Below are 19,254 nucleotides of genomic sequence, written 5' to 3' on the forward strand. Positions count from 1 at the left end.
ACATTTACAATGGCTGACTCACAGGCATCCCCAGACCGGCCACTAAGACAGACAGTAAGACACAATAGATCTTCCCTTTTAAGCAGGGAAATGTCATTGCAAGCGGGTTCGGCGCAGACGCAAGCAGCTATCAGACGGCTGAGGCCAAGGCACTACTGGTGCAGTGAGCCCAGTATGACCGCCGGCATCGCTCGCTGACCAACAGCTATCTGATGGAGAGGAGGCTATGGAGGAAGCTAGGTTGTGGGTGACTTGATGACAATATGTTAGCATGCACACCTGGCAGGCCGACCACAGACTCAGATCAGAATCACCTGTTGATCTCTCTGAGGAGTTAAAAACTGTTTCGATGGTTGTAAATGGATAAAGCAATGCCTTCATGTAAAACGAGTGGCTCATATTGAGACATTACAAGGTCAGCTTGGTTGTTTGGCTGTTTTTGAGATCAGCTTCACATTCAGAGGCTGGGGACAACCGCAGGGCTTGTAGACGGTAGATGATAACCCAACCATTGGCAAGGCAGGGGTTATGTAGAAGTTCAGAGGAGGTGAAAAGGGCAACATCAACAAACAAAAAGAATGACCTAATTGTTTATAATATATGTGGTTGCTTTAGAGCCAATGTGTATATATCGCTCAAGCATCAATACTAGAATTACGACAAGCATCATGAATAAATCCCTCCATATATAAGAATATACACAGTACACTCTGGAAGACATGGAGGCTGGGTGTACGTGGTACTGTTGACACCCTGCTGTCCCTCTGTCTCCCTGGGGACCAGCGGGAGAGAACACCCCCCTCCTCAATGCAGGGCTGGGACTGGGGGAGGAGGCAGGGGGGGAGTCTTTGTATGGTTTGGGGGTGTCAAGCAGGAGATGACGTCACAGTATAATGTGGTGAGCAACCCAGACCTAAATGTCCAGATTGCTGAGCGCGGGGAAATGGGCTCCGCAGGCTATTGTGTTCCCAGCAGACGGTTCCCTAGACAACAGGCCTTAGACATGCCAATTATATAGCGCCAAGCTGGGGACGGTTGATGTAGCCCTAATCCGGACACTTTCTCATGCAATGCATGGAGTTTCAGTGCTTAGCATGTTCTCCAATGGTTTTCTATGTATTATTTGATAAAAGATAAATATTTTTCTATTTTGTTGTTGATTTAACGTTTTAAATTAATCAAATAATTAATTAATGTAAGTAGACTCCACTATCCTCTCTCTTTCATCGCTCTGTGTTGCGGTTTACTTTTAAATATTAGTATTCAATATAAAGACACTGGCTGAAATTAGCCGATATGACTGATGCATAAACATAGTCATAAAATAGGCTATTGTGTATGACAATTTTAGAACACATAAATTGTCCCTGAAATGTCCCGGTTTTAGAGCTATTACAGAGCGCAGCATCCTCTTGCATTCTCATAAACTATATTCTGAAACGGATCCTCTTATTTGTTGAAGGAAGATTCATCAAGAATAATTTCATAACTTCAGATCCAGGGATTTCCTCGTTTCACTCGGGGACCGTGCAGCCACCCTTTTATATAACGGATCGATCGCATTTATTTATTTATTTATTTCAGAAGCACACCTTTTCTGTATCCTAGGTTACAGCCATAGGGATGGCGTAGCCTTGGCTACCAGCCCAGCCTCGTGATTGGACCCGAGCGGTCCTCACAGGTCGCTCATTGGCCAGCCCACCCTGCTCATTGCATACAGAGCCCGTCCTCTTTTCACCGCCACCTAAACACGCTTCCTTTATTTATTAAATAAAGATTGCCGGATTACATACAATTGCCACTTTTTCATCTGATGCATGACACGGAGTGCGATAAACGTCTTGTTTTATGAGGACGGTTTCTTCTACCGGATGACATTGGGGGACTAAGGTGAGTACAGTGGTGGGATTGATTCGCGGTATGGATCATTCATTGTTGAGCGAGGCTTGCGACGAGCGGAGATGTGTTGACATTATTTTTTGCATTCGGCGCCATTTGCAGAACGGACCTTTAAACGACAGGTGCGCCTCGGCGCGCATTGTCCCAGTCTGCTCCACGGTTCATTATGGTTTATTATGGTTTATTATGGTTATCATGGTTTATAATGGTTATAATGTTTTATGGCTATTAAGCTTATTATAGTTTATCATGGTTATTATGGTTTATCATGGTTATTATGGTTTATCATGGTTATTATGGTTTATCATGGTTATTATGGTTTATTTTTTGCGTTCTTGAGTCTCTGAATTTACCTCATAACATAGGCCTACAACTGTACCCATCTGCCCAATCGCCGTATTTTACGCATTCCAATATTCTATCTAATCTTTCGTGTAACATCCTCCCATAACGTTAGGTGATGGGTATCAGCCTATAGAGGTTGGTGAAACATCCTATCTAACGTTGATGGGTATCAGCCTATGGAGAAGGATCACATTGAAGCCATGTAGGATATATGAATCCTGATTACCTCTCCAATCCATGAAGATCGAGTGTAATTGATAAAATGTATATTTAGATTAGGCTACCGTTGTTGGCATTGTTTAATAAATTAGGCATGTGTCTCATAATCAAGCCAAACTAACATGACGGCATGGAAATTTACTTTTTGTTCTGTCCTGTGTGTTTGATGAATATGTCATCTTATCATTAGCCCTGTTAGTATCGAGTATATTATATATATATTATAAGAAATAATATTATATTTTGTCCTGCGTTCAGACAAACGGCCTAGGCCTGTTCTAATGGACGTGACGTTTCTCAAATGTAATGTAGAGCTGGTTGCCATAACAACCCAGTTCTCCACATGACATGAGGTGCAGCGAGGGGTTGATGGAGCAGAAAAACAACAAGCAAAGAGCAGACCGCCTGCTCCTTATTCTCACACACCAGCTAAGGCGGAGCTGAACACGTTCACGTTGAACAGTGTATCACGTGGTTCACGGGACTGGTAAACAAAGGGGTGGGGATGCTGGCTCTGTCCAAAAGTAGATTGACTCATTAATCGTTTTATACACCTACATTTAAATGTACATTTTCGCTTGATTTACCCCCAATGTCATTCCAAAACAGCGGTTGTCTTCTCCCGTTTACCCTAAAATTTAAAATATACAAGTATATTCACATTACATATATATCATAATCCTACTTGATTGGCTAATGGCTACACTACTTCCATTAGATTGAAATTGGGGGAGGAGGAGACCTTCCCACTCAATCCCACACACGCCAGTCAGAGTACGGAGAGGTTGTCATGGCATGTCACCGAGAGAGGATGAGAGATGGAGAGAGAGGGGAAGGGGGCGTGTCCCAAGGATTGATGGTGGATAGCCCCCACCCCGCTGGTCTAACAGCTCTAATCCTACGCAGGGACGGATTAATTTTAAATCTGTTTTTAATCCTTAAACGCACTTTCAGCACTCGCTGAAACCCTGCCGAGCATGCATGTAGATCAGATCTCTTCCCAAGTCCATCCAGCAGCATCTCTAGAGTCCCTTCAGACCGTCACATGGGACAAGGAAGAGTGTCAACACATGCTAAACATTAGAAGTGTCTCTCAATACATCAACATTGTAACATCACAATTGAACGTTTTTAGGCAAGAAATCATAAAATAGTGACTTTAAGAATAATAACCATTAGAATTAGCTCTATTCGACTAATTGTTATGATATTATCTCTCATCCAGAATCTTCTCTAATTGAAAAGCCAAATTGATCGGCACGAACCACCATATTTGAAAGTTGATGTTAAGGGCTTACAGGCAGCGTGAGATGGATCGCTTCCCTGTGAAGTGATCTGATCCATCCCGTCAGTGACCCTACGTTGTCCTAAAGTAAACTTCAAAAGTTTGGGGTCACCCTGACAATTTCATGTTTTTCATGAAAACTCAATCTTTTATTCAAGAACTTTTTTCAGGGTTTTGTAATCATCAATTAGCCTTTTAACACGATCGGCTACTCAATGTACTATAGAACACAGGAGTGATGGTTGCTGGAAATTCCATAAAAAATCCAGCTAGAATAGTCATTTACCGAATTAACAATGTCTAGACTGTAATTCTGATTAATTTAATGTTATCTCCATTGAAAAAATATCTTGCTTTTCTTTAGAAAATAAGGTGACCCCAAACTTTTGAATGGTAGTGTAGCCCTCACGTTTTTGATATCCTTGCATTAATATTGCTCTGATTTGCTAAGTGGAAGAGTTTGTGTGTTTATGCTTTTAGCTTTTTCCTGCACCTGCTGGTGACTCTGTGTTGGGGCCCCCTTAATCATCACTTCCAAGCCGGTAGCGAGTCCTCACACCCCACACATCCACCTGGCATTGCGCTATGTGTTTGCCTCATCCCCCTTAGTCATCACTTCCCAGTCGGAAGCAGGTCCTCGCAACACACCTCCACCTGGCACGGGGCTCCCTCTCTCCCTCCCTCTCTCTCTCTCTCTCTCTCTCTCTCTCTCTCTCTCTCTCTCTCTCTCTCTCTCTCTCTCTCTCTCTCTCTTCCCTCCTCCCTTTGCTCTGTCAGCAGAAAGCGCTGCTCTGTGTGGACGGCCGCTGTCTCCTACCTCGTACACTCGGACCAATTCTTCCTCGTGCTATATTTTCATTGTTTAGTGAGTTGCTTTGAGGCATAAAAACTCACTATCACATATTCAGTCTGTTTATTAGTTCATGTTGCCCTTAAAACCACACTTCTTTTGATGTTGATGCTCACCCTTTATTTACCTAAATATCAGCACTGAAATAATGATATGCATAATTATAGCTAATGGTTGCACAATGGCAATATTGCTCTATTTACTTCAATCAAATGCTACACACACAGCTGTGCCACTTTGTCCTGCTACTTGAGATCCTGTGATTTGGGCTGGGTGTTTATCCCTGTTGTCTGAGGAAACTTGCTCTCTGCTGGTGTAACAGGGTGTGGATTGCAGGCTTTCTTTGTGCCCTCCAGTTCCTCTGAGGAGGGCTTCTAGACACACACCTCTCCCTCGGCGGTTCAGGAAAGGGGCACTAGTACTAGGGCACTACAGCAGAAGACCAAATGGTGACAACATGCTTTACTGGCTGTCCCTCGTGAAGACTACAAGCATATGATAAGGAAAGCAGATAGGCCTTTTTCAGTATTGTCTGCCAGTGGGGTATTATTTAAACAGAATTATTATTATATCAGCCTATTTTTTATCATTAATTATTATTAGAAGTTACGCCCTAAACGGATTTAATATGAAAATCTGACAGCGATTTAACAAACCTTAGTTTTATTCTTTAAATGAGGCCCAGGACTCCACTAGGCCTCATGATAAGCTGGTACTGCCATAGATACAGTGTGTGTCGAGAGCTCTATGTAGGTGGTAAGTCTTCCATATCGTGCGGCCCTGTGACATGATGTTGGCTGTGGCACTCTGTGCGTGGAGCTGGCATAGAGGTCATAGCGTATGTCACTTCCCTCCATGACCCGTCGATGGAAGGACCCCAGAGAGCTGTACCACATCTGTTTCCTGCACGCTACACGCTGCCGTGGGTAGTGGTACTGCGTATCAGACCAGTGGCTGATGCTGTTACCCAAAGGTAGACTAGCCTGGTTAGCTATGGTGTTCTTAAATGAGGACATGTCCTTTCCTCTGATGGGACATTCCACCCTTCATACAGAAAGGGGGGCTCTTTATGGAGTCAGAGATGGGGCTGCCAAGCCCCATCTCTGAGGTAGCAGGGTCCCACAGGAACACCTGCTACCTCCAGCCAATGGCCCGAAGATACGCCCTAAACTGTTGCTACTAGCAGAGATGAGACTAGCTACTAGCAGGTAAACACATGCACCCCAGTGCCAGTGCCCAGAGCTCCCAGCATGTCCTCTGCGTTGTCAGGCCCATGCAGCTCCAAGCGGATAGCCCCATATTCAGGGTCCCTGGCCAAACGCTGGGCTAGACGAACCCGAAATTGAGCTTGCGTTGTGTCATTGCTGTGTTGCAGCCTGAGCTGTCAGCTGTTTGTGTCTAGATTTGACTTGTCTTTGATATATGTCGATTTGTTATAGGCTCTGTTGGACTTTGGTGACACTATTGCTATTCTACATCTGCAGGTTATAGGCGTGCCTCTTGCATCTGCTCGTGCATTTGGAAGAGGTCATCTTTCTCTTTCTTTAATTATCTCATCTCTGCTAGTAGCAAATTATGCAAACAGTTCTTCACTGTTCTCTTTCAACAATGAAGTCCTGGATTATATAGCTTGTCCTTACCTATCAGGATGTGAGAGAACACAAGATATCTTGACTTAATTTTGCATGGGGCCCACTTCAGTGTAGCAAAGTTACAAATTGTGCGTTTTTGTTGAACTATTAATGGCATAGTTATTATAAAATAAGGTATTGAATCCCTTGGATAGAATAGCAATTGTATTACAGCATTTACAGCAATAGCTTCACCATCCTTATTCATTATCTTAGTATTACCATATTTCTATAGACTTTGTGCATGTGTGTGTGTTTGAGTGTGTGTGTGTGTGTGTGTGTGTGTGTGTGTGTGTGTGTGTGTGTGTGTGTGTGTGTGTGTGTGTGTGTGTGTGTGTGTGTGTGTGTCGGTGTCGGTGTGTGTGTGTGTGTGTGTGTGTGTGTGTGTGTGTGTCTGTGTGCGTGTGTGTGTGTGTCGTATGTGTGTGTGTGTGCGTGTGTTGATAGACAGTGTTATCAAGCAGTGCTGATGCAGGTTGGAGCATGAGGAGGAGGAGAGAGAGAGGAGGGGAGGGAGAGTGGGAGAGGAGGGGTAGGCTGATACACGCTGGATTAGCAGCAGCAGCAGCCAGCATGTGTGTGTGCGTGTGTCTGCGTGTGTGTGTATGTGATACAGAGAGGACTTAGTATCCCCCAGTGATACAGACAGTGCTGAATCAGTGCTGGCAGGAGACACTTTTCTCTGGGATGTTTTTGTATAAGGTGCATAATTGTTTGAGACAGTAAAAAATAACCATCGATGTTGAACATGGCTCGTCTTTCTATTTGGAGACACCGACATCCCTTTGAACCCGTATCCCATAGGGGTGCGGCCTGGAGCCCGTCCTGATCACGTGACCTGACGTTTTCGCTAAATGGATCGGTATGGACCTCCAGATAACGTATGTAACTCAAAGATGTCAGAAAAAAGGCTTTGGATGACGATGTTTCTGAATCGTTAACGTTTTGCCTGATGAGTATACTGCTTACTCTAGCACACGTTTGCACGCTGCCGCGAACCGACTGACTTTCACTCAGGGCAGCCCAGCTGTGGGAGGGATGAGAGGGGGAGGGGCGTGAGGGGGAGGGGTTATGGGAGTGGCAGCTGTCAGATGGGACACGCCCCCTGCAGGACGTTCTAGTAAACAATCAGAGAGGTAGGACTAGGAGTGGACAACAGAGCTTTGAAAAAACGTTCTGAATAGTTATCCGATTTATCTGCTTGTATTAATTAATATTGATTGAAAAGTAGCCATGCGCAGTAATATAGAACATTTATGCTGTGGTACATTGTTACATGGAGAATCGTCTGAATTGGATTCTTTGACAGGTGAATCATAATCTGATTTAGTTGTGAGGCCGGTGATAGATTCCAGTGTGAGTCGTATTCAGAGCTGGTCTGGGACGTCATAGAGGACAATCAAAGGTTCACAGTTATGGGTCGGCTCCTGTTATGTATCAGGATACTGGTAACAGTATCAGGGTAGCGGGGTATCATCCGTGCCCTTAAGGCATTCAAGGGAGCAGATCCATGATTAGTGTGATGAGCTACGCCTCGGTCCTATGATGTCTTGACAGCCTTGATAGTCGTATTAGAACTCAAAATGATAACTCATCTTGGTTCCAAAAGGAACCCGGCTGTCCGGAGAGTGTTCTTCCGTTTGGAGGATCGACCAAGTATTGATCGTTCTAGGGTCACTAGAAGGTAGCAGATAAGGATCAATAAATACATAATGTTTTTTGCGTTGCAGACATCTGATATGCCCAGTTTGTGTCCAAAATCCCACATCTAGTTGCTGTCAAATAATACACATTAGCAGTTGAGTTTGGTGTCCAAAAGCAAGACTTTGGTTGTCTGTTTACTTCTTATTTGTTTTATTTACCTCATTTTGGAATGATTTTCTGGTGATTTAATCATGATGAGGGGGCTGTTCTATCACGCGTGCATCACAATAAAGAAACAATGGTTTCTGGTTGATGCATTTTCTCTGCTTTTAGCAAACAGTTTGTAGGCGCCTTACTCCGTTCTCAAAATAGAATGACGTACGCATTGTTAAGCAGTAGACTATACTGTACAAGTATACAGTTATATACTGTACTATTCTTTAATGCACAGTAGTACCAGACTAGACGCTGTGTGTGTGTTTGTGTGTGTGCGTCAATGCATTCATGTGTGTCTGTATCCTTTATGTGTGTCTGTGTGTGAGCGAAAGACCATGCTATGTGGTTGTTTGTGTAAGCATATGTGTGTGTGTGTGTATATGACGGAGTCACCATTATCAGTGCTGTCCCATGCACGTCTTTTACCTTGACACTGTAGCAGAAGAAGTAGTACAATACGTCTGTAATGTGTGTGTCCAAAGTGAACCCTCCGGGATATTGTCTTTTATCCAGGGATCCAACCAACTTATGATTGCAGTCGCGGCATTGGTTTTGTGTGTGTGTTTGTGCATGTGTGTGCATGCGTGTCTGTGTCTTCATGTCTGTATGTGTGTATGTGCGTTTGTTTGTGCTTAGGTGCGTGCGTGTGTCTGTGTGTGTGCGTGTCTCTGTGTATGCGTGTGTCTGTGTGAGTGCGTGTGTCTCTGTGTGTGTGCGTGTGTGTGTGTGTGTGTGAGTGCGTGTGTGTGTTCGTGACCGCATAGGGATTCCCCCGTTCCCCTCCCCACCACCGCCCTCCCCTAACGTCGGCCTTCCCCCCCCTCTCCGTCACCCAGCGAACACCATGACGACAGACGAGGCAGCGGACAGCCAGCAGCAGAAGAAGAAGCGCGGCCAGCGGCCCGCCGAGGAGCCGGAGGAGGGCGGCCGGGACCACGGGCCCCCCGCCGAGCCCGGCCCCGCCCCCGCCGCGCCCGACCCCGAGGAGGAGGCGGAGCTCCGGCCCCGACCCCGCGGCCTCTCGCGCCTCTTCTCCTCCTTCCTGAAGCGCCGCTCGCAGCACGAGGAGGGGGGCCAGGCCGGGGGGCCGGGCGACAGCAGCGCCGGGGGCCAGGAGCCCAAGGCGCCCATCGCCGACCCCGAGCCCGAGCTGAAGGCGGAGGGGGAGGGGGAGGGGGAGGTGGCGGCCGACCAGCGCTCCGTCAGCAGCACCGAGGCCCAGGTGAGCGGGGGGGCGCCCCCTGGTGTCAGGGGGAGGTACGGCCTCCCTCCATGGCCCCTGTACGTTAGGGAGATATGAACTCAGATGCGTCTCTCCTCTGGGTGTGGAATCGCTGACTGGCTGCGTTCGATGGCACGTTCAAATCACAAGCGAACAAGATTGTGTTATTTGTCATAAGATAAGATAAGTAGTACTTTAACGGGACTTGTGGCTTTCAGGGCAGATGTACAGGACAGGAATAAGAATGAAGAGACGCAAACTGTCTAAAAATGGTTCTATAACGTTATAAACATTCTAATAATAAAACATGCAGGGTTATTTTTGGCATGCCCTGGAGACAGTGGCTGTCATAAAAAACACATTTCAGGTCCATTGTTTGGGTTCCGTACCGGTCCACACAGAAGCCTTTGATAGAAGAGAAGAGCAAGGCCTGACAGCCCCGTGTCTGAGAGACGTCTCAGTGAGAAGAACTGACCCTCAAGCGGTCTGAACTGGGCCGGGATGTTGTTATGTCAGGTCGTCAAAAAACAACCTGACAACACCTAGAATGTTCCCTGAAAAACACAAACTATCACTTCGCTCATTTTCAATCAATTGCATCTTATTCAAATATGTGACTGTATTTTTTATTGTAAGTATCTTAAGTGAGACAACCCTTTTGCAGCAAGACAAGAGCTGGATTAAAACGTTAAAAGCAGAATCCTTTTGTGCTCTACAAGAGTATTGTTGACTCCTGTCTTCCCTTTGGGTGTCTCCTCGTCTCTCCTCAGCCCGCCCAGGTGGAGCCCAACGAGGACGAGAGGTCAGACACTGAGGACGAAGGAGACAAGGAGCCGGAGAAAGGCCAGGAGGGGAGCTCTGAGAAGGGCCCTGAGCAGGAGGAGGAGCCTGTGGAGGGAGGAGGAGGAGGGGGAGGAGGGGGAGGGGGAGGGGAGAAAGAGGGCGAGGGCGGAGAGGGGGAGACGGAGGGGAAGAAGGACACCGCGTCGGAGGAGGGGGGAGAGGCCAAGGCGGTGAAGGCGGCGCGGCGACCCAGGATCATGCAGATCAGAGTCAGCCTGCTGGACCACACTCTGTTTGAGTGTGAGCTGGATGTAAGAACAACACAACACAACACAACACAACACAACACAACACAACACAACAAGACAGCACACAGATCAGAGTCAGCCTGCTGGACCACACTCTGTTGGAGTGTGAGCTGGATGTAAGAACAACACAACACAACACAACACTACACAACACAACACAACACAACACAACACAACACAACACAACAAGACAGCACACAGATCAGAGTCAGCCTGCTGGACCACACTCTGTTGGAGTGTGAGCTGGATGTAAGAACAACACAACACAACACAACACTACACAACACAACACAACACAACACAACACAACAAGACAGCACACAGATCAGAGTCAGCCTGCTGGACCACACTCTGTTGGAGTGTGAGCTGGATGTAAGAACAACACAACACAACACAACACAACACAACACAACAAGACAGCACACAGATCAGAGTCAGCCTGCTGGACCACACTCTGTTTGAGTGTGAGCTGGATGTAAGAACAACACAACACAACACAACACTACACAACACAACACAACACAACACAACACAACACAACAAGACAGCACACAGATCAGAGTCAGCCTGCTGGACCACACTCTGTTTGAGTGTGAGCTCGATGTAAGAACAACACAACACAACAAGACACAACACAATAAGACACAACACAACAAGACATGACACAACACAAAGCTCAAAAAACAAGACACAACACAAGACAAGACAAGACACAATACAACCCCCCCCCCCCCCCTGCTGTGAAACGCAGTATTCTTATTGGAAATGCTTTTGTTTTGGTTGGACAGCTGCACAACAGAATCCCCCTTGTGTGTGTGTGTGTGTGTGTGTGTGTGTGTGTGTGTGTGTGTGTGTGTGTGTGTGTGTGTGTGTGTGTGTGTGTGTGTGTGTGTGTGCCTGTGTGTGTGTGTGTTTGTGTCTCTGTGTGTGTGTGTGTGTGTGTGTGTGTGTGTGTGTGTGTGTGTGTGTGTGTGTGTGTGTGTGTGTGTGTGTGTGTGTGTGTGTGTGTGTGGGTGTGGAGGAGACAGGGCTGATGATAAGGCGGGGGAGGGAACATGTTCCTTTGTGGTCTCTTCTCTGTTTGCACCATCTGCTAATTCATTAAATTCCTGTGATGAGCCACAAGATCAATTTAATACAACAAATTATGTACAGTGTTAGCCAATATTTTATACAATGATGCCCAATGATCAGCTGATGTGTTATAATTAAAGACTTCTGCCTTCATGACTGTCTGTCTGTCTTGCCTGTCTTTCTTTCTGTCCACCTGTCCGTCTCCTTTTCACGGCTACTGCCTACCTGTCTTCCGGCCTGCCTGTCTGTTACCCTGTCTGTCTTCCTGCCCGTCTCCCTGTCTGTCTACCTGTCTGTCTGTCTGCCTGTCTGTCTGCCTGTGATGTAGAAACATGCCAAAGGCCAGGACCTGTTTGTGAGGGTGTGTGACCACCTCAACCTGCTGGAGAGAGACTACTACGGCCTGGCCATCTGGGAGACCCCCAGCATGAAGGTGGGTCTGGGACGGCCTGTCCTCTCCCTCACACCGGGCCTTATATTCTGCCCTCTCAATCTCTGGGAATTTTACAAGCACACCATGCCGACTCTTTTGATGTAAAGACGTTTGTGAGCAAGACACAAGTCACTAACAGTCTCAGATAAGAGAGGCACACGTACACAGCTTGAGATGCAGGAAAACAAACATTCAGAATTCCTCCCACGGGAAGTGGAAGAAATTTCTATCAAATATTGACGTAAGCCTATAACAGTTTGATGTACCTTGTTCTGTTGTCTAAATAAAGGATTTTTGTCTGGGATGGACGGATTAGCAAAAGGACAGAAGTCAGACTCTATAGCTCACCTTTTAGAGCTCTTATCTGGAATAGAGTAAACAGGCCCACTGTGCTACACCCTGCTCATCCAATATGACAGACTGACTCTTTAAGAGATCGTATCTGGAGTAAACAGGCCCACTAAACCCTGGTCATCCAATCGGACGGACAGTCTATTTGTACAGCTCTAATCTGTAGTAGAGTAAACAGGCCCACTACACCCTGGTCATCCAATGGGACAGACCGACTCTTCTTAGAGCTCATATCTGAGAAAGAGTAAACAGGCCCGCTGCAACCTGCTCATCCAACGTGTTTCCCTCCTAGGTCTGGATGGACTTCACCAAGGAGATCCGTCGGCAGGTGCAAGGTGAGATCCCGGTGTTATTCAGAGAGGAGGTGTCCAGTACACCATGATACACTGTGCTTCATCAGGGATTCCTTGTTTCTGCTCTTGTCTCAGGCACCGACTACAACTTCACCTTCAATGTGAAGTTCTACCCCCCCGACCCTGCCCAGCTGTCGGAGGACATCACAAGGTGCCAGGATGAGTGTTGTGGTAGTGCAGGAATGTTTCTAGATGATGATGTTGTTATGGATGTGCATTGTCTGACCTGTGGTTCCCTAAACAGATGCTTTGTGTTTTGTTTGGGGCGCGATTTAAAGGGATGAGCCGATCATATGCTAGTATCGACATTGATGCATCACATAGACAAGACCTTTATGGCATACAAACAAGTGTTGCACAGTAAGAAATGCTTATAGAAACACAAATAAATACAGAAACGCAAAGGTACAAGACCTATTATTTTGAATGTTTACGTGCTTTAATGCAAATAAACAAAGACTACATAACACGTTGGCAGTTCAAAAAAGTACAACCCCCAAAGAAACCATCTTCACCTGTAATGAATCGTGATCGTCTATGGCTCTTTATAGCGATGTGATTGGCCTTCCAGACAATGGTACAATAGGCCTTGACTGATATTAACCTATTGGCGTCCTGGTTGCCTCTTGGGTCCTGCCCTAGGTCCTACCTGTGTGATATTAACCTATAGGCGTCCTCGTTGTCTCTTGGGTATTAACCTATGGGCATCCTCGTTGCCTCTTGGGTATTGACCCATGGGCTTCCTCGTTGCCACTTGGATATTGACCAATCGGTGTCCCCGTTGCCTCTCTGATCCCGCCCTAGGTACTACCTTTGTGATATTAACCTATCGGTGTCCTCGTTACCTCTCTGGTCCCGCCCTAGGTACTACCTGTGTGATATTAACCTATCGGTGTCCCCGTTGCCTCTCTGGTCCCGCCCTAGGTACTACCTGTGTGATATTAACCTATCGGTGTCCCCGTTGCCTCTCTGGTCCCGCCCTAGGTACTACCTGTGTGATATTAACCTATCGGTGTCCCCGTTGCCTCTCTGGTCCCGCCCTAGGTACTACCTGTGTCTCCAGCTCCGTAAGGACATCCTGGCGGGCCGGCTGCCCTGCTCCTTCGTCACCCTGGCACTGCTGGGGTCCTACGCCCTGCAGTCGGAGCTGGGCGAGTACGACGCCGAGACGCACCCCCCCGACTACGCCAAGAGCATGAAGCTGGCTCAGGGCCAGACCACGGAGCTGGAGGAGAAGATGATGGAGCTGCATCGCACCTACAGGTCAGTGGGGGGCGCTCCGTCACGAAGGATGATTGATTTAATCAAACACAAAGAGAAAGCTCGAACTCGTCCTGCTTTCAGATAACTGCTTTTAAAAAGTGTTTCTTATACCTGAATTTATAGCTGAATGAATGCATGTGTGTGTGTGTGTGTGTGTGTGTGTGTGTGTGTGTGTGTGTGTGTGTGTGTGTGTGTGTGTATGTGTGTGTGTGTGTGTGTGTGTGTAAGCGCACGCATGTGTGTGCGTGCGCGCTCGCGTGTGTGTGTGTGTGTCAGAGTGTGTGTGTCTGTGTGTGTGTGTGTGTGTGTGTGTGTGTGTGTGTGTGTGTGTGTGTGTGTGTGTGTGTGTGTGTGTGTGTGTGTGTGTGTGTGAGAGTGTGAGTGAGAGTGTGTGGTGTTTCTGTGTACATTTGATCTGTGTTATCTATTCTCTCACATGGTCCCCAGGGCCTTAAGCTTAAACATTTCAGGGCTCAGTCTAATCCTGTGTTTCTTTATTTCTGAAAATGAACTTGAACTCTTGACCTGGAACTAGATCGATGAGCCCAGCGCAGGCGGACATGATGTTCCTGGAGAACGCCAAGAAGCTCTCCATGTACGGAGTGGACCTCCACCAGGCCAAGGTAAACCCCTGTGGCCCGGACCCCAGGCCGGTAGACCCCCACGGCCCGGACCCATAGCTATCAACCCCATCCCTGCTCATAGGACACCTGCAGCAGCAGGCCAGCCTGCTCTCCAGCCCCAGAATGACCCAAATCAACACTTTGGGACACTTGATACGTCTTGTGGTATCTGCGTTATAAAATATTGGAAAGGCACCAAAAGTCTGTAAAACACAAGGCTATCCTGGCTAGCAGAAACTAGGTCAAACTGTTTCCATCAAAACACAGATTTTAAGTATGGAGGCATTCAAGGAGTCTAGTACCCCCTTGTGTACAATAGGGAACATTGCGCTTAGCCTTTGCATGAGCTTTTCAAATCTTTAAACAAATAGATTAACCTTACTTTCTTTGTATCCATAATTTCTCTCTCTCTCTCTCTCTCTCTCTCTCTCTCTCTCTCTCTCTCTCTCTCTCTCTCTCTCTCTCTCTCTCTCTCTCTCTCTCTCTCTCTCTCTCTCTCTCTCTCTCTCTCTCTCTCTCATCTCCCTCTCTCTCTCTCTCCCCCCCACCACTCTCTCTCTCTCTCTCCCCCCTTATAGGACCTGGACGGGGTCGACATCACGCTGGGTGTGTGCTCCAGTGGGCTGATGGTGTACAAAGACAAGCTGCGGATCAACCGCTTCCCCTGGCCCAAGGTGCTGAAGGTGTCCTACAAGCGCAGCAGCTTCTTCATTAAGATCAGGCCCTCTGAGGTAAACACCACACACACACACACACACGCACACACACACACACACACACACACACACACACACACACACACACACACACACACACACACACACACACACACACACACACACACACACACACACACACACACACACACACACACTCACACACACAGGCTCTCAATCTGTCATCTCTAACTAGGGCACCTTTATCCACACACACACACAAACTCCTGTCGCAAGTAACTAGTGCAACTTTAAACACATCACACATACAAACACAAGCATGCACGCACACCCGCACAAATAATCACACTCATAAACGTTCCTGTCGCCAGTAACTAGTGCATCTACATGCTCACATATACACACATATACACACACACACACTCACACACGCTCCTGTCATCACATACTACTACAGCTTTAAACACCCTCAAACACACACACGCACACACACACACTCTAATGTGAAGCCTTGTGTGTCTTCAGCTGGAGCTATACGAAAGTGCCATCGGCTTCAAGCTACCGAACTACAAGGCGGCCAAGAAGCTCTGGAAGGTTTCTGTGGAGCATCATACATTCTTCAGGTATGATACATATATAATATAATATGATATAAATAAAAAATATAAATATATATATATATACTGTATGTATAATATTTGAATACTTTGGTGACTTTCTTATGTGAAACCCAGTCAATATGTTTCATTGGGTAAGAAACTGTTGCGCAAGGCGCCGTCTTGGTGCCAACGCTAGCAATCTATCTTGTTTTCTCAACACTAGCTGCCTATCTTGGTCCCAGAGCTAGCCACCTATCTTCTTCCTCTTCCACTGATGGTGCTTTAGGTAATGGGGTCTATTCTGTGTACCTTTGCAGGCTGACCTCCACGGAGGTGGCGACCACGCCCAGGAAGTTCCTGGCCCTGGGCTCCAAGTTCCGGTACAGCGGGCGGACGCAGGCCCAGACGCGCCAGGCCAGCTCGCTGATCGACCGGCCCGCCCCGCTCTTCCAGCGCTCGTCCAGCAAGAGGAACTCCCGGAGCCTGGACGGAGGTACACACACACACACCGCACCCTCAGTGTTGGTTACATCCAAGATAGGAAACAAGGTTTTAAGTGATTTTGCAATTTTCATCAAATTGCAAAAAACAAATAAATGCATTTTTATTGTTATACAATCACTGCATTGGTATTCTGACATTTCAGAGATGTCAGTCACAAATGAAGTGTGAGAGTTAGATTCAAAACATAACCAAGGAAAGTTTTCACCCAAAGTTCCCTCAAATGTGGGCCTTTGATACGTTAGGCCTAGGCAACAGAAAACCCCTTTAGAACAGCCCATTTAATATTAAAGGGCCATTGATTTGTTTTTGCTTTAAACTATGTAATGATTCGATTTTGTAACTGTTGCTGAAATAAGTAATTTAGAGAAAACAGGTGTAAATTCCTATGCTATCGCCAGTCTACCCAAAACGCTCTGTGAACATTCCACTCTGCTCCGAACGCAGGTGGCGTTCTTGTCATTAGGTGTCGTGCACAAAAGCAGCGCAGTTTGTGTGGACGTGTGGAGCTCTGTCTGGGCAGTGGTTGACTGCGGCGTCTGAGAGAAAGTTCAGCGAGGACACTTTTGTTTTGTGCGGATGTTAGAAGCTCATTCTGGGCAGCTGTATATTTTTGAGTTTGTCCGAGAAAAGTTTAGGCTTCCCAGGCACCTTTACTATTACGCTGCGTTGTGTGGTGCATTTCATATGCAACATCGCTCATTATAACATCAAACACAAGGACGGTACTTATATAGTATCACAAATTTGTCAAGGATCGTAACCATGGGGATAATACACCCCCTTCTTTCATGGAACACTCAGCCCAAAACAATATTTTTAAGATCTCATAGTGTTTATAGTCCAGCGGAAACAGATGGTTCATGAAGCTTTCTTTACGTCCATCATTGCTTTCTCTGTTTTGAATCTAACCGATTAAATCCTCCTCTGTCCAATTGCCCGCACTTCTTAGAGAGAGTGGGCGTGAATGAGGTGAAAATAGTGGAAGGCATTCCACATTGTGTGCATTTTATAACGGACCATGATTGACTCTTATGCTTCGAACACGCTCAGTACGGGTCTCCATTTGCTGTTGGACTTTGCAGTGACTTGACAGTCTGCCTTTTGGGCCAAAAACAAATCGATATGCCATCTGGTGGAGGCAATCAGAGGGTCCCTTGGCGCTCTGTGCCGGTACTTCTCCAATAAGCCCCGGTCTGTCTCCCAGTGCTGCGGTGGCCAGCAGCACTGTGTCCTCTAAAACAACACAAATAAGTTCACTTCCTCGTCCTGCCCCAGGGCTCAGCTGAATGTGCTGCATCGCCTTCTGTCACTGTCCCCTTCCCTCACCACTTAATGTGCTCCCTGTGAGCAGCACCAAACTTCCCTTTCTCATTGAAACCTATCATTGTACACCGAATGACGACACCATTTATGAGTAAAAAGTGGTGAGGTAGCGTTATTGCGTCCGCCAACAAATAATCAGGCTCTGCAATGTTTTACTACTAACTGCCTGGAGCACCTTCTGTTCAGCATGGTGAGATTCAAAGGGCATCTGAGCAGGAAGAGGAACGCCCATTTATGGAACAGTATGATCCGTGAAGCCTCAATGATTCTTTTAATTCCCGATCATCCCGGTAATAGTTCCATCGTCATCATGAGACGATCCTCATCACCCCGAGGTTAATCCGGGGTCCGCTCTTTCCACCCCAACGTCTCTCCGTAGCCATGGCGACCACCCCGGACAAGAACAGCCGTCCCGTCAGCGCGCCCATCATGTCCCCCGTGTCGCCGGACGCGGCCCCCTCGCCGCTGCCCTCCGGGGGCCCCCCCCTGAGGGGCCTGCAGCGCCACATCGCCGCCCCCAAAGAGCGCCAGTCGCGCTCCGCCGACAGGAGGGCCACCAACGTGAAGACGGAGAGGCCCCCCGAAACCACCAAGACCCAGAGCCCCCGACCCGAGTCCACGCCGGACATCAAGGTATGGAGGGGGGGACCGAGGCCTCAGGATCCATCCTCAGGGTCTGCCCTCCTGGGGAGGAGACACAGTGCATTGATGCTTCACAGATTTAACGTCCGTCTCCACGTTATTGCCACACACAACGATGAGCATGCCGCCGCCTAGCGGCCACTCACTGTAGTGCAGCCCTCTGCGGCTTGTGGGGGGCGCTGTTCTGAGCTCTGTCTGTGCCACCAGTCGGTGGCCAGGAGGGAGCGGAGGCCCTCCCCCGCCCTGAACGCCACCAACGGGGAGAGAGAGAAGAAGAGCCAGGTGTGTGTGTGTGTGTGTGTGTGTGTGTGTGTGTGTACTCACTAAGGCAATTTGCCTAAAAACCCTCCTACAGCTATTCTTAGTGAGTGATTTGCTCTGAGAGAATGTCTGTTCTGGTGGACTGCCTCAGTAGGAGATCCTTTACATTTATGACCACTTCCTGCTTGTTTCTGACCAATCAGGGCATCTCTTTTCGCTGATTGGTTGCAGGGGATCCATCCACCGAAGGAGCAGAGAGGGAGGGAAGGGTTTTGGGTGAAAGTTCTTGCACTCTTCTGCGGTTTTCTTTCCGTTATTTGCAACCCTCAGATCTTACTTACAGCAGCCGCAATCCAATAGTTTATTTCACTTGCACAACATATAGGTCAAAGAGCAGCTCAATGTGCTTGATGTGAATATCAAGGTGATGGTTCTGTGTATGATTCGCAGCCTCTATATGGATTCAAGACGGACTCTAACATGATTGTGATGTTTTTCCCTCATTGTTTTGGGGGGGGGGTTGCAGAAGCAGCATTCCCCCCGAGACAGAAACAAGGCAGAGATGGTGCGAGGGAGGAAGGTTAGAATGAGTTCTTCAGCCGACTGATCCCTCATTCATACGCTGCTCTCTGCATCTGCTCGCACATCTGCGCACTTAAGATGATGCTTCAGGCTTGTTGTGCTCTTCTTTCTTAAAGGGATGTTTAAAAAAGATGTGATGCAAACGTGAGCCACGGACTGCCCCTGAC

The 19,254-nt window shown here is 47.4% G+C and overlaps 1 protein-coding gene across 5 annotated transcripts in view; it reads left to right on the top strand.

Moving 5' to 3' along the window:
* The first annotated feature begins 1,723 nt into the window (after window positions 1-1,723).
* epb41a (erythrocyte membrane protein band 4.1a) overlaps window positions 1,724-19,254 on the top strand; it is a 32,545-nt gene continuing 15,014 nt past the window's right edge. For all 5 annotated transcript variants that reach the window (XM_030347831.1, XM_030347832.1, XM_030347834.1 and 2 more), the window contains exons 1-14: window positions 1,724-1,890; window positions 8,926-9,311; window positions 10,082-10,405; window positions 11,805-11,909; window positions 12,553-12,595; window positions 12,689-12,764; window positions 13,658-13,876; window positions 14,412-14,499; window positions 15,078-15,230; window positions 15,702-15,799; window positions 16,093-16,268; window positions 17,982-18,235; window positions 18,452-18,526; window positions 19,032-19,085. In XM_030347831.1, coding sequence (XP_030203691.1) covers window positions 8,934-9,311; window positions 10,082-10,405; window positions 11,805-11,909; window positions 12,553-12,595; window positions 12,689-12,764; window positions 13,658-13,876; window positions 14,412-14,499; window positions 15,078-15,230; window positions 15,702-15,799; window positions 16,093-16,268; window positions 17,982-18,235; window positions 18,452-18,526; window positions 19,032-19,085 — 2,043 coding nt within the window. In that variant the 5' untranslated portion in view covers window positions 1,724-1,890; window positions 8,926-8,933. The remainder of the gene's footprint in view (window positions 1,891-8,925; window positions 9,312-10,081; window positions 10,406-11,804; window positions 11,910-12,552; window positions 12,596-12,688; window positions 12,765-13,657; window positions 13,877-14,411; window positions 14,500-15,077; window positions 15,231-15,701; window positions 15,800-16,092; window positions 16,269-17,981; window positions 18,236-18,451; window positions 18,527-19,031; window positions 19,086-19,254) is intronic.

The sequence above is a fragment of the Gadus morhua genome, chromosome 22 (genome assembly GCF_902167405.1).
Source record: "Gadus morhua chromosome 22, gadMor3.0, whole genome shotgun sequence".
Taxonomy (NCBI): domain Eukaryota; kingdom Metazoa; phylum Chordata; class Actinopteri; order Gadiformes; family Gadidae; genus Gadus; species Gadus morhua.